This window comes from Taudactylus pleione, unplaced genomic scaffold (genome assembly GCF_031769625.1).
Source record: "Taudactylus pleione unplaced genomic scaffold, aTauple2 ptg000093l, whole genome shotgun sequence".
Lineage (NCBI taxonomy): Eukaryota > Metazoa > Chordata > Amphibia > Anura > Myobatrachidae > Taudactylus > Taudactylus pleione.
Genome location: NW_028284495.1, coordinates 11,303,755 through 11,321,871, shown reverse-complemented (window position 1 = coordinate 11,321,871; position 18,117 = coordinate 11,303,755). Strand labels below are relative to the sequence as shown.

Genomic DNA, 18,117 nt, shown 5'->3' with positions numbered 1-18,117 from the left:
CCCAGAATGTTGAGGCGGTGAGGGAGGGGGGCATGTGTAAGGATACCAATTTCTGAAAGTTTTTTTGGGGGCCCCTCTGGCACACTGCACCACAGGTGTAATCTCCCAATACCCCAAATTGTCATCTACTCTGAGCCCACACTCCCTGAGGCCCAGGGCTCAGAAGCAAAGACTCACTGCAGCGCAGGTATCTATGTGTTCCTGGCAACATCAGTGGAAGTACAGGCTCATCTGTGGCTCGTTGCCATGGGAACCTGTGATTAACAAAGTGCAGCACTCCTTTGTTCTGCGCTCTACACAACTATCAGAGTATTTGTCAGGTTGGCCCTGTGCCACTGTCCCCTGAATAGAAAGAGCGCACCTGGAATGTTGGCGGCACATTGGGGTGGATGGAATTAGTAAATAGGATGAAGGGTGAGCGGCGTCAGGGGACCATCACTCTATAACTCACACACTCACTCTTATTTTAGGTTCAGTGTTAATCAATTATCTATTATGATAATACTCATATAGAGTAAAAATTCTAAAGATACTCTTTAAAAGTAACTGTATGAAAACGTGTTGCAGACTTTACTGGGAAGGTGGGTGGGCTGTGTGGGGGAGAAACTCCACCACTACTAATTCCTGAAGCAGACTGTGGAGTACCTACCTACCACTCCTGCTTGTCACAAGAGATTGCATCTACAGGGAGGAAGGGTGCGCTTGTCACTGCTGCAGTAGGAGGCACAGAAAGAGGACACCCGTGTTGATGGCACCATATCACTGGAGAAAGACTCCCTTCACCCCACTGCGAGAACAAACTGTATTCAATTTGCCTCAACCGCCACTGATTACAGAGCACACACCCTGAGCACTACTTCTACCACTGTACTAACTACTAAGGACTTACTTGTTTTGGGCGCTAGGGGAGGAGAAGGAAAAGATGCCGCTGAATCGGGTGAGAACTGTCATCTTTGCCTGCGCTGACAACACATACAGGCTCTGCTGGATGAGGCAGCCAACACTACTCACAACCCCGCTGTGCATGACCGGCCTATTTTCATACCTCCGTCAAGCCCCACCCCTGTCACATCCCGGACAGGGCAGTGGAGAATGCGGGGGATTTAATAAACTTTGCGAGGCAGCAGGAGGCTTGTCAAGAAAACTGGAGCAAGAGATTATGTTTAATTGCAGCAGACTGAACATTAGTACTTTGGGTGCGGGATCATTTGTTTCCACCTGCGTGTCTAATCACTGTGCCTGTTTGTCCAGGACTTTGTGTGTATATGTTAAACTGCAGTATCTGCTGCCATATAAAGACACTGTTTCACCGGGAACCTGCCTGTCGTGTGTCCTGCTTTCTGTGACACTGTTACAATAGGGTTACATCTCTTATTGTGTTGCTACTCAGATTTTCGCCCCAAATCACATATGCCAGTTTATTTACATCTCCTGTGAATTACACAGATATTATTTTAAGGGAGTGTATTAAGATATATAATAAACACTTTCTGTCTACACATAGTATTTGTGTTTACAATTTATTGTTAACAATCCTCGTTAGACACATAGGGCCAAATTCAATTAGCCGCGAACACCTGAGCCAAGATGTTTCGCCGCCTCCGTCTGTTTTAGGCGATACTTTTTCCCTGTGCGCTCCTGCATATCTCCATATTCAATTCCGGAAAGTCAAACAGGCAAAATCGTTAAAAATCGACACCGCCAAAAAGTGCCTAAGATTTTGGGGAAATCAGTCTGTACCCCAGAAAAAGCTGCTCTAACATTATAGAAGTGTTCTAATAGCCCTAATAAAGTGTTTTCTGTTCTTAAAGTGTCAGAATTGGCTATTTGCTTTTATGCATAAGTGCTGAAAAATGATAGAAAGGAATTTTTTTGGGGGGGAAATAAGTACTGTGGTCAAATTTGGGGTACATGAAAATGGGTACTAGCATATTTTGAAGTCTCTAAAGTGAAGATTTAAAAAAATCTGAATATTACACCTGCTGCAGCCTTATGCAATCCCAAAAACACCTGTCCCATCCATATAGCCCCCCCCAAAGTACCAGGCCCTCCCACTTTTTACCTATTTTCCAACATTTTTTTTTTCATTTACACCCCAAAAATGTGTCATTTTTGGGGGTCTTCTCCAAAAATGTTAAAAAAAATGTTTTTGACTGATTAGTTATTAGGGGGGTGTCCAAAGGGTTCTGGACCAAATACTCACATTTGCACCCCAAAATAGAGATTTTGCACTTTCAATTCGCCTGCCTATACATAACTTTTCTCCAGTTTTTTTTCCGCTTAGGCGAAAACTCCTGAATTCGGAGATAAGTTGAAAACAGGTGAACAGTCAAAATCGTCAAAAAGTTCTCCAAACAGCACTTTTCACAGCTAATTGAATACGGCCACCTAGACACAGTCTACAAATAACTGAGAATGTATGCTGCTATTGTGATATTTTAAGAAAAACCCAATAAAAGTTAAATTTTAAATAGACTATTCTTTCAAGTGTGCCCCCAAAAATAGTCTATCTCCTTTTTTCTGCACTCTGCAGACAACATAAAATCCACATGATTATTGAGTCTTGACCCTGGGGAGCACCACCAACACAGGTATGTAGTACAATTATTTTGCTTATATATACCCTATACTGTTGGTACTAGATACAACTACTACACAGTTTTCTTCTGTCCTGTACAGAGTCTTCTTCCCTCCCCCCGAATATTTCCTAAGGTGCCTGTACGTACACAGACCCATCTGCCAAGCAGCTGTGTCTATGTCAAATTTGGTCACCTGCTTGAAAGGGAATTGGTATGAAATACCGATGGAGGAGATGCCGGTTGTCAGTACAGTGACAGTGGCATGCCGATGGTTGGAATCCCGACAGGGGAACGATGAATACTGTTCTCCTGTCCTATTTACCCCCTAACCCTTCTTTTTTGTACCTTAATACTAACCCTCCCTACGCCGCACCCTAACTCTAACCTTTGCAGTAAGTGCCTCACCCTAACCCTCCCCCCTTAGTGCCTAACCCTAACCTCCCCCCGGTGGTGCCTGAACCTAACCCCCCCCCTGTCTGGAGCCTAACCCTAACCTCCTCCCTCCTGAAGCCTAACCCTAAGTCTCTCCGGGGCGCCTGAACCTAACCCTCCCCCCCCAGTGGCTAATACTTACCTTGCCCCATTCTCCTTACGATTGGGAAGCTGGCTGCTCGGAGTTCGACGTCGGCATCCCCAGTCATGTCCTGATTCCGACGCCGATGTTCTCCTGGTGATCGGGATTCCCATGCCGGCAGTCGGCATCCTGATCATCGGGACATTTAGCCAATCCTTGCATGGATCCTAAGGCACAACTAGAAAAGTTGGACAATGACTGCACACAAACATTTGCAGCCATACTGATCAGTTTCTGGAAGACCAAGGTGTTGATTGCTCTGATATGGGGTCAATTAGTTCTAAAATAACAAAATTGTTTGTCAGAATCACAGCAAGTAAGATCAGCTCTATGTAAATCTACAGATACCTGTCCTATTTGCACCATTTGGCGTGAATTAGATGCTCCCCATCGGTAGCAATTCTCAGAGCCCCGTAGCGAGTGAATTTTCACTCGCTGCGGGACTCACTACAAGACGGGGCGGCTGTCGATTGTGTGACAGCTCGCCCTGTTTTGTAGGCGTGCAGGGGAGATGGCTGGACAAACGGAGGCATTCCTGAAGGAATGCCTGCCGTTTGTGGATGGCCCTACTGACATCACCAGTGATGTCAGTAGAGAACTTCCTGCTCTATTAGAGCAGGAAGTTCACTGGGGCTTGCGGTGGACAAGACCCTACCACAAGAGTCTCGTCGCAAGCTCGATGGTCGCGACCATTGCCAGGCCGCCCGCTAAAGCTGTGGGTGGTCACAGCTTAGCGAGCGGCTTGGAGGCCGGTGAAAAAAAAAACGGCCCGCCCTGATTCAGAGCGAGCACCTCTGAATCAGGGCCATAGTGACATATAGTGTACTAGGAATTGGTATAAAGTCAGAGATTAAGTACAACGATGCATTTCGCATTTTATTTGTATCGGTTCCCAGTCTTTTTCCCTTTTAACCCAGGTTAGAGTTGCACACACCGCTGGCATTCCACAAGGGGTTCGTCATCTTGGGACTTGTGAAATTCCCAAAGGTACATCTAGTACACCACAGAACTATCTATTATTATTACTACCAGTTATTTATATAGCACCAGGGCCAGATTAACAATGGGGTGGATGGAGCTACAGCTTGAGGCCTCTACATAAAAATAGGCCCGTCATCATGATGGCATGATGCTGGCCACACGGCCTGCCATGGATCATAATTATTAAAATTGTATTTATATTTTCCTCAAAAATTATTCAATTGTTATACTTTTACATATTTAGGGAGACATTGGGGCTGATTGTCATAATAGGCCCTTGAACATTTTCAGCCCCAGGCCCATTTGGCATTTAATCCGACCCTGTATAGTGTATACGTATTCCGCAGCACTTTTACAGAGAATATTCATCCCTTCACGAGTCCCTGCCCCAGTGGAGCTTGCAATCTATATTCCCTACCACACATACTAGGGTTCATTTTCTTCGGGAGCCAATTAACCTACCAGTGGCGGTTCTAGGGGCGGGCTAACAGGGCCGTCGTCTGGAGCGGCAGCCCCTAGAGGGCGCCACTGATCCCCAGAAGGTAAAAAATCCGACCCTGTATAGTGTATACGTATTCCGCAGCGCTTTTACAGAGAATATTCACCCCTTCACATGAGTCCCTGCTCCAGTGGAGCTTGCAATGTATATTCCCTACCACACATACTAGGGTTCATTTTCTTCGGGAGCCAATTAACCAAACTTACCACTATATTTTTGAATTATCGGAGGAAACCAGAGTACCTGGAGGAAACCCACTCAAGCACGGGAGAATATACAAACGACTCCATGCTGCCTTACTTGGATTTACCAATATAGTATATCCTGCCAACTTTCTCCACACAATGATTACCTGCTAAGCAGCCGCATCCTTCTCACAACATCCTGAAACTCTCGGAGTACTACAATCTCCAAGGTAGAGCAAGTTTGAACCAACACAGTACAGAGATTACCTGGATGATGACTGGCTATCTATGAGTACTACATCCACCACCAATATCCTACAGTACAGTGTATTCTCCATTTTGAAGTGACTTATTATACTGCCAGATCCTTACCTCTAATTCATCTGGCACTCATCACTTGCAGTACTTTTTTTACATAATTTTTCTCAGCATTTACATATATTATTGCGGGATTTGGTGCAGCATTGGAAGCATCAACCAACCATCCAGAACTTACTTTTTACCATAACTATTGCTTCCAGGCACTAAACATTAGCAGGTTATCACCTTCCTATATATCCAGGGGTTAAAGTGGGCCGGAACGGAGCAATGCACAGCTTGGCCATGGATGCATATCTACTCTTCTATATACAGCAGTCCTCTAAGCAGGGGTTAAAGTCGCTAATGTAGCAATATATATTATCCATGTCCTGGTCCTGTATTATATTGTTCTGTAAGTTGCTTGTCTACAACTTGTTTATGTGCTTTGTAAGGCGCTGCGGAACATTTGTGGCGCCATATAAATAAATGATAATAATAATAATAATAAAGTAGGCCAGAATGGGGCGCCTCCTCCAGCCCACCTAACCCGGTATGTCAGCACTGCGCCGCAGGGAGTTGCCGGTCACCCGCTGAGATTTTGTTACCAGCGGGCCCCCGGCTCCTTCCCTATAGCGTCAGCCGGAGGCTGGAGTTAACTCCTGAGCTCCGGCTCCCACAGTGTGCACTATGGGATAGACGTAAAGACGTCTCTCCCACAGTTCCGAGGAACAGCCAGTCTGTAAGTATTGTGTGTTACTGTTTTTTTTGTGTAAGGGCCACTACTACTGGGGGCATTACTACATGGGGCATTACTACTGGGGGCACTGCCACTGGGGACATTACTACTGGGGGCACTACTACTGGGGGCATTACTACAAGGGGGCACTACTACTGGGGCACTACTACTGGGAACACTAGGGGGCATTACTACTGGAGGATTACTACTGGGGACACTACTGGGGGTACTACTACTGGGGGCACTACTACTGGGGGCACTGCTACTGGGGACACTACTACTGGTGCATTACCACTGGGGCACTCTGGAGGCACTACTAATGGGTCCTTTACCACTGGGGCACTACTAATGGGGGTATTACCACTGGGGGACTAATAATGGGGGCACCACTCCTGGGGGCACTGCATAAGAGGCACCACTCCTTGGGGCTCTGCATATGGGGCACTACATAAGGGGCAACAATACTGGGGGCACTGCATAAGGGGCACCACTACTGCAGCATTGCATAAGGAGTACCACTACAGTGGGCTTGCATAAGGGGCACTACTGCTGTGAGCATTGTATAAGGGGCACTATTGTTGGCATTATGTGCATTAGGGGCACTACTACTGTGGGCATTGTGTATAAGGGGCACTAATGTGGGCATTGTGTATAAGGGGCACTAATGTTGGCATTGTGTATAAGGGGCACTAATATGGGCATTGTGTAAAAGGAGCACTACTGTGTGTCATAACATGAATAAGGGACACTACTATGCAGGGCCAGATTAAGGGGGGGGTGACAGGGGCGGTCGTCCCGGGGCCCCCACACACAGAAGGGCCCCACACACATACCCGATTGGCGACGCGGGACAAGGGGCACATGTGGACTGCTGCCTGCGCTGCTGATGCATGATCAGCAGGGCGCAGGCAGATACCTGTAAGGGCACAGTCCGGGGATCCGCGGCGCTTAGTAACTTTTTTGAACCGGCGGTGCCAGTGGACGGTGCAATAAAGTTTTTTTTGTTTAATCGGTGCAGCGTGCGTGACGTCATGACGTTACGCATCTCTGCACCCACTGAAAGAGCAGGCATCCGAGGAGCTGTGCTGCAGTGAGCAGCTGAAAAACAAATAAGGTAAGTGTGGGGGTTAGGCGCTGGGGAGGGAGACGCAGAGTGCCAAAGAGACAGACAGGGTCTGTCAGAGTGTCATCATGGGGAGGAGGCACTTTGGCTGTATTGGAGGGGGACAAGGGCCCCCACAACTTAGTTGCCTCAAGGCCCCCACATGACTTAATCCGGCCCTGCTACTATGTGGTGTAATGTAAATCAGGGGCACTATGTGAGGTTGCTGGAGCCATACTGTTTGCTGTTTACCATATAGAACCTGCACTGAAAATTGAGAGCACGTGGCACAACACTAATTAGTACTCAGCAGGGCCTGAATGTGGCATTACCAGTCCATATAGCACAATTTTGAGGAAGGATAAGTAGTCCTGGTCCTCCTTCCCGAGGCCCCTGCTGTGCTCTTCTGAGCTTGCATTGCAGTTGACGCATGTGCAGCAGTGAAGTTCCAAACTGGCCTTCATTGTGCATGCACCAACCCCTGCACATGGCAGTAGACCAGAGTGTGGGTCCTTAGAAGGGTGGACAGGCATTGCAGGAGCCTAACCTCCGGCCCCTGGCCCGTATTGATAGTTTCCCCCTTAAGTGGTAATAGTTCTCTCATCGCATTTAGCAGGTATCTGCCAGTACATGACATTTTCACACTCTCATGAAAACTGAAATATTTGATACTAATCTAGAATATTGCACCTGTCATTATGTTTGCATTGATATCCATTAAGCCTCTCATTGACTGTGGTAATAAGCTCCTCCCACCATCACAAACCATATATTGTCTGACAGTTCAAAAGTTAAAAACTGGTATCCATATTTTTGTAGTCAAAAATCTATAACAAAAATGACTAGATGGGCCAAAAGGTTCTAATCTGTTGTCAAAACCTATGTTTCTATGACACAGAAACCATTGTTTACAGTTAAAATTCTCATGTAGACACAATGTAACACAGATAATCTTACAGTCTATAAATAGTACATACCTGTGCTTATGAAAACCTTAAACTGTCAGCATGCAAATTCATTAATTTAGAAACCTGATACTAAACCACTTTTACAATTTCAACCCAATTAGTGCATAGTCACATCACATATGCTTAATACTCTGGACTCCTTGTAATATTATCCCTGATGCAAAGTAGTAAAACTCCTGTACACTGCATCAGTAATAAAATGTGTTCAATAGGTAACAGTGAAGAAAAGCTGGTGTTGCCCACAGCAACCTCTGAGACATTTTCTATAATTTTCTAATCTGTGCTAAAAAGGTGACAAGTACAATCTGATTGGCTGCTATGGGCAACATCCATTCAACACATTACCTATGGAACTATTGTCATAAACGTACCTTGTTGTGCTTACTACAACCTTTCTGTACTGCAATCATATATATCAAACTGTACTGAATGTACTGATATATATAATATATTAATAACGGTGAATGCAACATCTAATCTAATATGTACTGCACACTGCAGTCACTAATACCCCTTTTACACCGGAGCTAAAACCCGGGTTATTGAAGGGTTAACCCGGGCAGCTCCCTGGTGTAAAAGGGGAGAGGGTTGGATCGCCGGGTCCAGTGACTCGGCAATCCAACCCAGGTAAATAGCAGGGTTTAACACGGTCGTAGCCCGTGAAACCCTGCTGTGAGAACAGCGCACTCCGGGTTACGATGACCTGGAGTGCGCCGCAAGCCGGCCGATTGGTCCGGCTTCAGTGGCGCTTGGAGATGACGTCATCTCCAAGCGATCACTTACACGCCAGAAAAGCTGGGTCTATGCAGACCTGACTACGGTGTGAGCAGCGCCGACTCGGGAATATCCCGAGTCGGCGCCAGCAAAATTCCTGGTCTGATCCGGATAGGAACCCTGGGCCTGATTCAGACCCGGTCGCAAGCGCTGAGCACGAGTGATGTCAGTGGGAGAGATTTTGGCTCTGTTAGAGCCGAAATCTCTCTGGGGCTTGCAGCATCGAGACCCTACCACAAGGGTCTCGTCGCAAGCTCGATGGTCGCGATGGTCTTGACCATCGCGACCATCTTCCTGGCCGCTCGCTATAGTTGTGGGTGGTCACCCACAGCTATGCGAGCGGCCAGGAGGCCGTTCTAAAAAAAAAAAAGACCAGCCCTGATTCAGAGCGAGCGCTCTGTCAGAGCGTCCGGCTCTGAATCAGGGCCCCTGTTCCAACTCCGGGTCAGACCCGGAATTTTGGTGGAAAAGGGGTATCACAGTATATGTCATAGTGTTATTATCTCTTTCCTGGGTTTCTAGACTCTTTCTGCTGGGTATCAGAGAATCAGGAACTTTGGAACTAGAACGTTAGCTCTAAGATTACTGCAGTAAAGGGGTTATGGCACTTTCTGCACAACATTTATTAAACGTGTTACTTACCAGTAATAAAGCATGTTAGACAATTAAATGTGTGTTGTTGTTTAAGCAATATATTTATTTTATATGCTGAAATTACCATCCTGGTTTTGCCTTTTAAATTCTTGCCGCTTTAAGGGCTTGATTCAGACCCGTTCGCTAGGATGCGATTGCTCGTAGCAAGCCGATGTTTGCAATCTGAACATGCGTATAAGTCTCAGTGCGTATGCGCGAACCAGTCCATGCGCTCGCTCTTTGTACAGACGCCTCGCTAGAATGAGTGACAGGATGAGCCGTTTGAGGGTGGTGACAGGGGTTGGTCGATGGAAACGGGGGTGTGGTGGTGCGAATGCAGGCATGGCGTGCATAATTAAGACGCAGCATCATAATACACATGGCTGAACTATACACTGAAGCACTCACAGTGCTTGCGGTAGGGTATGGTCAGCCACAAGTGCTGCATATGGGTCCGAAGATACTCGATGTTACTGATTGTTGAATACATTTCCTGGAGATGACGTGTATTACTACGGGAAAGTGGGCGTCTTAAGACAGGCTGGTGGGCGTCTAAATACACACTGCAATCACACGCCAAGACATAGTGGGCATGCTAATGTCTTGCCATGCGATCGTGGGATTTGCATACTTTGGCAGCTGACGGCTGCGTACGTACGCATCTAGCAAGCGGGCCTAAATCAGGCCCTAATTTACAGGCTAAATCTACAACTTAGAACACAGCATCATAAAACTATGATAAATATGCAGAAATAACTTTTTTTTAATTTGAGAACTAAAAAAATAAAATAATAAAATACACTTATGGATACACAAGTATACATACAATAACACAAACAGATTTGTACAGTGGGCCTGATTCAGAGCCGCTCGTAAGCGGACGCTCGTTCGCTCCGAGCGATGTTCGCACATCTGCGCATGCGTATGGGTTTTAGTACGCATGCGCGAACCAGTCAGTGCGGCCGAAAATCGTGTGCTCGCAAAATAGCGAATGCCTGCTAATTTGAGTGACAGGATGAGGCGTTTGTGGGTGGTAACAGGGGAAGGTGCTTGAAAACGGGGAGTGGAGATCCGAACGCAGGCGTACCAAAAGGTCAAAACGGGCGTTTTAAGGGTGTGCATAATTAACAAAGCAGCGTCATCGACCACGTCAGTTGGGTGTCTTTTAGCTAGAACTGCTCGCATGATTGCGGTAGGAAAATGCAACCACATGAATAGCGAGCAGTTCATTCGCCTTTCAATGTACTTGATTAATCTAATAAATAGCGGAGATGACGTATGATGCGAGCAGCCAGGGGGCGTTTTTTACAAAAAAACGTCCACATGTTTTGTTCGCTCGTTCAGACATAGAGGCGTCAACAGACCGCAAAGAGCGAACGGTCAATTTAAATAGCCAGCCCCTTTTTCTGGACGAGCGAGCGCAAATAGCGTCCGGCTCTGAATCAGGCCCAGAGTTACAACCATTCACACTATTACCATGTTTCCCCGATAATAAGACCTACCCCGATAATAAGCCCTACCCTTAATTTTGTAACCCGGTCCAAATTAAGCCCTACCCCGAAAATAAGATCTACCTGAATCTCATTTTGAGCTGGGAACGCTGCAGAGACCAGCATTCCCAGTCATGCAGTGTGTGGGTGACGTCATGACGGCACCCGCGTGCTGAGGATCCTGTGCGGCCGTGCCTGCTGGATCATGTTAGATCCAGTCAGCGCGCAAGTGAGAGCGACATCCCGGATGGTGGCGAGTCAGGTAAGTGCACTGCAATAAGGGACACTGCTACAGGGGGGCCTGCAAGAGGGGGCCTGCATAAGGGGCACTTCTACAAGGGGGCCTGCAAGGGGGTGGCCTGCATAAGGGGCACTTCTACAAGGGGGCCTGCAAGGGCGTGGCCTGCACAAGGGGCACTTCTACAAGGGGGTCTGCAAGGGGGTGGCCTGCATAAGGGGCACTTCTACAAGGGGGCCTGCAAGGGGGTGGCCTGCATAAGGGGCACTGCTGGCAATGATAATTAATATAAGACCTACCCCGAAAATAAGCCCTATGATGTTTTTTTGAACCAAAAAAAAAAATAAGACAGTGTCTTATTATCGGGGAAACACGGTATATACCAACAAATAGACGCAATTGGAAATCATGTATGGGACGGACACGTACATGTACGTGCATATACACATATACAAACAATGGTAAAGAAATTATTGCACAATTTGTTACTTTCAGTAAGAATTTCAGGGTATGATATAACACGTGTATGACAGCATGTATATAGTCAATTGGCTGTAAATATTATTTATGGTTTTATGTTTCTATTTGATATACACTGTAGTACCACATAAATATTTCCAATATTTGTCATCCACAAAACATGCCAGATTTTTAGCATACAGTGGTGCCCTGCTAGTCAGTAAGATAAAGAAAAATAATAATTAAAAAAATAAAAAGAAAAGAAAAATGTAGATAACATCTTAATATGACATTGCACTCACAACTTGCTCCCTCTCAGGAATTTGCTGAAGTTTACAAAGATAGAAACAGATATAACATTTATTCCGGTAGATACATGATTAGATTAGATAAAAATAAACAGTAATATGCTGACACAGATGTAGTAAAACAAATGGGATATACAGATGCTACATAGCTTCTATCTGTTGTTCTCTTAAAACCTTAATGCTTCTGTCATAGGCTAGTTACCCAGAGTAGTTTGGATTTGCACATATGTGATATGTGGTTTACCAGCGATTGATATGAGCTGGATGATTTCAAATGTATTTTAAAATGCACCTAAGATGCCAGTGACACTGAGCTGTCACTTTCCCTCACCGACAATAGAGCACAGGTGGGGTTTAGAAGGGTTAGGAAGTTCTCCATCCATCCCCACCACTGCAACCCCCAACCCTACTCAGTTTCAACTATGCTACTCACTATGACACATTCTCACAATGGTCCTGATCTCCACCCTGAGACACATTTGTTCTTCGTGTCTCTGCTGTGAAGATGTTATGCACTGTGGCACCTTATAAATCAGTAATAATAGTTTTTGTTTTGTGGGAGCCAGTGTTGGGAGTATTATTGTGAGGAGGGGCTGCTGGGTGGAATTCATGTTATGTGGGGGTTAGGGTACTAATGTTATATGCAGGGCCGCCAAGAGCCAAGGCGGGCCCCGGTAATAGGGGGCGTGGCCTAATCGTGGGAGGCATGGCCACGCCCCCCTTGCCGGAAAAATAAATAAAAAAGATTTGCAGCACCGCGAAGCGGCGCTGCGCGCCGGGGAGGGGGGCGCTCTGAGCCCCCTCAGCCCCGCGTAAAGCCAGGGGGGGTGCGATCAGTGTGATAGCTCCCCCGCACAGGCATAGGAGACTGCTGTGGCTGCTGCTCAGCAGCCACGAGCAGTCTCCAACTGCAGCTCAGCACACGCTGTGAGGGAGGGGGGGGGCGGCGTTGGACCCGGGCCCCCGCCGGGCCCCTCAGGAAGCCCAGGCCCGGGTAATCTGTACCTGCTCCCCCCCCCTCTCGGCGCCCCTGGTTATATGGGCGTTAGTGGGAGTTACTCAGGTTATTAAATGTGCTGCTATTTATGTAATGTGGGTGGTCGAGTGGCTTGTAGGGGCAATGTGGGGTCTCTATTAAATGTGAGTCATTCATTTAATGTTGGGGCTGGTTGGTACAAATATGGATATTTAAATGTAAATGCTATTAACGTCGGCATGGATTATAGGTAAATGAGCCTATTAAACATAAATGTTATTAAAAATTTAAATTTGGGTTGTTGGGAGAAATGTGGCATAATTATTATGGTTGCTCTGGCTGGTTGGAGGAAGAGAGGCCTAGATGCCTTGCTTTACACTCTTAAGGTCATGACAGGCGAGCTACATGCACCTAATCTACAACTGCTGCTAGTTGTAATTTACAATGCTGGCATACCAGATAAACCAGGGGTTCCCAACCACGGTCCTCAAGGCACACTAACAGTACAGGTTTTAGGGATAGCCATACTTGAGCACAAGTGACTTAATTAGTACCTCAGTTATTTTGATTTAACCATCTGTGCACAATCATGGATATCACTATAACCAGCACTGTTAGTGTGCCTTGAGGACCGAGGTTGGGAATCACTGACATAAACTATGGTTATGTGTTGCACCACCTCCAGCTGATGTAATTACATGCTAAGCTTCTCCAATCATGATGCCTCACATGCTCCTTTAACCGTCTCTTGGTGCACAACCTCATGTTACTGAGGAGGAGATGTATCAAGCATTGTAGAGAGATAAGGTACAAACAACTCAGCTCCTAACTGTCACTTTTCAAACACAGCCTGTAACTTGATAGTTAGAAGCTAATTGGTTGGTGCTTTATCTCTCTCCAATGCTTGATACATCTCCCCCTGAGACTCAAAGTGAGGTCACTGAGTGGGCATCAGTCACAATATGTGGCAGCAATTTGCTCCCAGCAAGTTACTGTAGGTGGAGCGATCAGAAATCCCCTGATGAAACGACCATTACCTAATGGCCAAGAAACGCATCAGATGTTATAATGAAAGTGTTTCACTGTGGAAGGACGATTGAAGCTAACCAACTGCTACTCCTTTTGGCTTCACTTCACTCACTGGCACCAGCCAGCGCATTGCTGTACAGGCTGATCACACTGTTTTGTACCGACACTAATCAGTTCATACTACATGTTGCCTCTGCCGACCCCGCTGTCACATACTGGCACTTGTCTGAAGCACTACCGCTGGATGTAAAAACCACAGTGCCATTACACTGGCAGTTCAGATGCAGGAATTATTATTTTGGTCACAGGTAGCATATACTTAAGGGGAGGGGAATTAGTCACAACATATCCAATATCTGCAATGGGCAGCTCCACCCACATTAACTCTTATAATGCCTACCTCTGAATGACCACAGGTGATGTTCCCACCCATCATATCTAACCCATCTAAAATGACCTCAGATAGATTACAAGTCAGTAAAGCATGAACAGAAATTATTTGTATATTCCAATTAGCACAGAATATAAAAGTATAATTCATTATTACAATTTTGAATGACGATTACCATTTATCAGTATGAATCAATTCACTATTATTTTATCAAATTAATTGTGACACCTGAGTTCATTATAATAGCATAGTATTACCTTGTACTTGTCAAAACCAGCAAGTTGATCTGAGGTGATATACTGGTAGCTAAACATGATGTTTGTTTATAGAATTCTAATTCAGCTCTCTTCTTCCCCAGTGCCTGGTAGTCTTTGTGTTCCAGGTAGCAGGATACAGGTCCTGTAGCTAAGCAGCGGCTCAGTAAGAACAGTTAGTGTACCTGTGTTTGCTAGTCTATGCCCTGCTATCTTATCTGTCAAGAGTACAGTTCTTGATGTCACTCCCTGGGAAGGCAGGCATATAAAAGGAGTAAAGGTATCACCTTGCTTTTAGCGGTAAGCATAATATATGCATGGCTGGATGGTATCAAATAAAACATATTTGCAGTATGTTTAAGCAAATCATCCATGTAACTGATAATGATATAGGCCTATGGGCAGCTTCTATAAGGGAAAATAATGATGCCTTTATTTTCATTTATTTTTTTTCTATGTAGTTTGTTTCTGACAATACTGTATTGCGTGGTTTCATGCAAATAATATAGAAATGTGTTTTTTAATTCATATTCCCCAATTGATGTCTTGCGGTTGAAAGACTAATTGTATTCAGCACTATAATCTACAACAGTGGGCAAGCAATGTACAATACTTACAGTAGTTGCGGAAGCTTGCTCTATTTACTTATAGGGATATACCCTCTCCAGCAGTGGTGTCCCTCCCCGCGGTGACACCCAGCAAAAAGGTGTAGCCTCGTGGGTAGGGGGCGTGGCCTCGCGTCCCGATCCCTCGTTATAATCACTCCGAAGGGGGGCTCGGAGGTGCGGACTGCCCCTGGGGACCACCCTGTGTGCAGTACTAGCTCCCTCACTGTGTCAGGAGCTGAGTGCTCCATGTAATGCTACAGTGCAGCACCCAGCTCCTGTCACTGAGGAGGCTATAAGAAGTATCTCTGTATTAGTCATTGAGTTGTTTCCCTAGATTGCTAGTAAAGATTCATAATTCTTCACAGTACTAGGCCGGACCCTTTCTCGGTCGCAGTGCTGCGATCGCAAATGCAGCACGAAGTGCATTTGCATGACCCAGAGACTACTGCACTGTCAGTGAGGAGGGGGACTGCAACTAGCTTGCACAAGGGCCCACTCCTTTCTTAAACTGCCTCTGGGCTAGTCCCTTTAGAAATACACTGAAAAGGAGATAATGATTTGTAGAAAGACAGCTAAAAATACTGACGCTTGTTTAAAAGATACTTATCTTGTTATTTAAAGAAAAATACTAAAGCTTTCATGTGGTATTGCATCTTTAACAAAGAAATGAGGTGAGATTATGAGATGTTCCAAATTGTATTTTATTTAATCCATATAATACAGGCACTGGGGATATGATTACTTTAGCTATACATGGAGGGATTAGTTCTAAATAATATAATTTATTAATAAAACCTGTATGATAACAAATAACTCATTGAAACAGTTGCAAGCAAACTAAAATTCCGAATTTATTGATAACATCAGCTAATTGATCACCAATAATACATCTCAGCAGTTTATATAAATGTTTTATGCCATATTTATGTGTTGCAACACAAACACTTTTTACAAGCCTGTGTATCCATAATAAAAAATGATTTTTAGAAATACTTTGTGTACAGTTATAAACAGATTATTGGATGTATCTGAAATGTATTCTAGACCATTTGATAATACTAGGGATGTGCGCCGGACCATTTTTGCCGGATTTGGATTTGGATTTGGTTCTAATTCGTTGTCCGGCTTTGGATTTGGATTTGGATTTGCCAAACTGCGGTGACTGGCTTTGGATTTGGATTTGGATTTGGATTTTTTTACAAAAATTGTCAAAAAAAGCTAAAATCACATAAATTGGTCTTTTTTTTCTTCCTAGAGTATTATTAACCTCAATAACATTAATTTCCAGTCAATTTAGACCATATCACAGCTTATAATATTGTTTTCAACATTATTGGCCAAAGGTTGCAGTGAGCTGACTGGTTACTAAGCGACAAAGCAGCGGCACAACGACACAGACACCACAGTATAAAGCACATCTATGACACATTGCCACACAGCAGTGGCAGAAATGAAAAGTAGTGCACCCACCCAGTGGGGTACGGCCAGCAGAGTCACAGTACTTGTTTACAAAGTGGGCTACGGCCCTAGGAGTCACAGTGCACAATCTTATTAGCATTACACCGCACATAGGGCCTGATTCACATTACACCATAAAGTAGTGTCTCTTATTTATGTTACGACACACAGTAGTGCCCCTTTTACACAATGCCCACAGTAGTGACCCTTTTACACAATGCCCACAGTAGCGGTGTCCCTTACACAATGTCCCCCAGCAGTGGTGCCCCCTATGCAGTCCCCTTAGTAGTAGGGTCCACTATGCAGTGCCCCCAGTAGAATGCCCCCCAGTAGTATGCCCCCCATTAGCAGGCCCCCCCCAGTAGTATGCCCCCCATTAGCAGGCCCCCCCAGTAGTATGCCCCCCATTAGCATGCCACCCAGTAGTATGCCCCCCCAGTAGTATGGCTCCCCCAGTAGTAGGCTGCCCCAGTAGCAGGCCCCCCCAGTAGTAGGCTGCCCCAGTAGTAGCCCCCCCTGTAGTATGGGCCCCCCCTGTAGTATGGCCCCCCCTGTAGTAGGCCCCCCCAGTAGTATGGCCCCCCCAGTAGCAGGCCCCTCAGTAGTATGGCCCCCCCAGTAGCAGACCCCCCCCAGTAGTATAGCCCCCCCCAGTAGCAGGCCCCTCTGTAGTATGGCCCCCCCAGTAGTATAGCCCCACCCAGTAGCAGACCCCCCCCAGTAGTGCAGACCCCCCCAGTAGTATAGCCCCCCCCCAGTAGCAGGCCCCTCTGTAGTATGGCCCCCCAATAGTGCAGATCCCCCCCAGTAGTATGGCCCCCCCAGTAGCAGACCCCCCCAGTAGTATAGCCCCCCCCAGTAGCAGGCCCCTCTGTAGTATGGCCCCCCCAGTAGTATTGCCCCCCCCAGTAGCAGACCCCCCCCCCAGTAGTGCAGACCCCCCCCAGTAGTATAGCCCCCCCAGTAGCAGGCCCCTCTGTAGTATGGCCCCCCCAGTAGTATAGCCCCCCCCAGTAGTGCAGACCCCCCCCCCCAGTAGCGCCCCCGGACCTTTGACAAGTAAAAAAATAAAAAAAATAAAACTTACCTGATTCCCCGCTCCCGCGCCGTCCGCTCTGTCACACGCTGAGGAGGGAGCCGGAAGACGGAGCTCATGTGTGAGCTCCAGCCGGCTCCCTCCGTGCAGCAGCCAATGAGAGTCTGTGTGACTCTCATTGGCTGCTGTAACAAACACACAGCTGCCGCTGGCGGCTGTGTGTCTGTGTCTGTGTAGGGCAGAGCGCTATCACTGCGCTCTGCCCTACACGCAAGGAGACCTGATGTCGGATTCTCTAGTGAGAATCCGACATCAGGCGGCCGCCGTTCGGCCCTGAACGGGGATCCGAGTCAGGCGGTGAACACCCGAACAGGGTTCGGGTGGACTCGGATCCCCAATGTTCGGAGCGGTTCGGATTCCACAGAATCCGAACCGCTCATCTCTAGATAATACATATACCTCCTATATCAGCATGAATAATATTTGGTATAATTTCACTTTTGTACAACTCAAGAAGTGTGTGTGTGTGTGTGTGTGTG

General features: G+C 46.3%; 1 protein-coding gene across 1 annotated transcript in view; it reads right to left on the bottom strand.

Annotated features, from left to right (window-relative positions):
• Positions 1-14,536, bottom strand: part of LOC148526832 (ethanolaminephosphotransferase 1-like) — a 90,020-nt gene extending 75,484 nt beyond the window's left edge. The window contains exon 1 of the mRNA XM_088469769.1: positions 14,480-14,536. Coding sequence (XP_088325895.1) covers positions 14,480-14,536 — 57 coding nt within the window. The remainder of the gene's footprint in view (positions 1-14,479) is intronic.
• Positions 14,537-18,117: the final 3,581 nt, after the last annotated feature.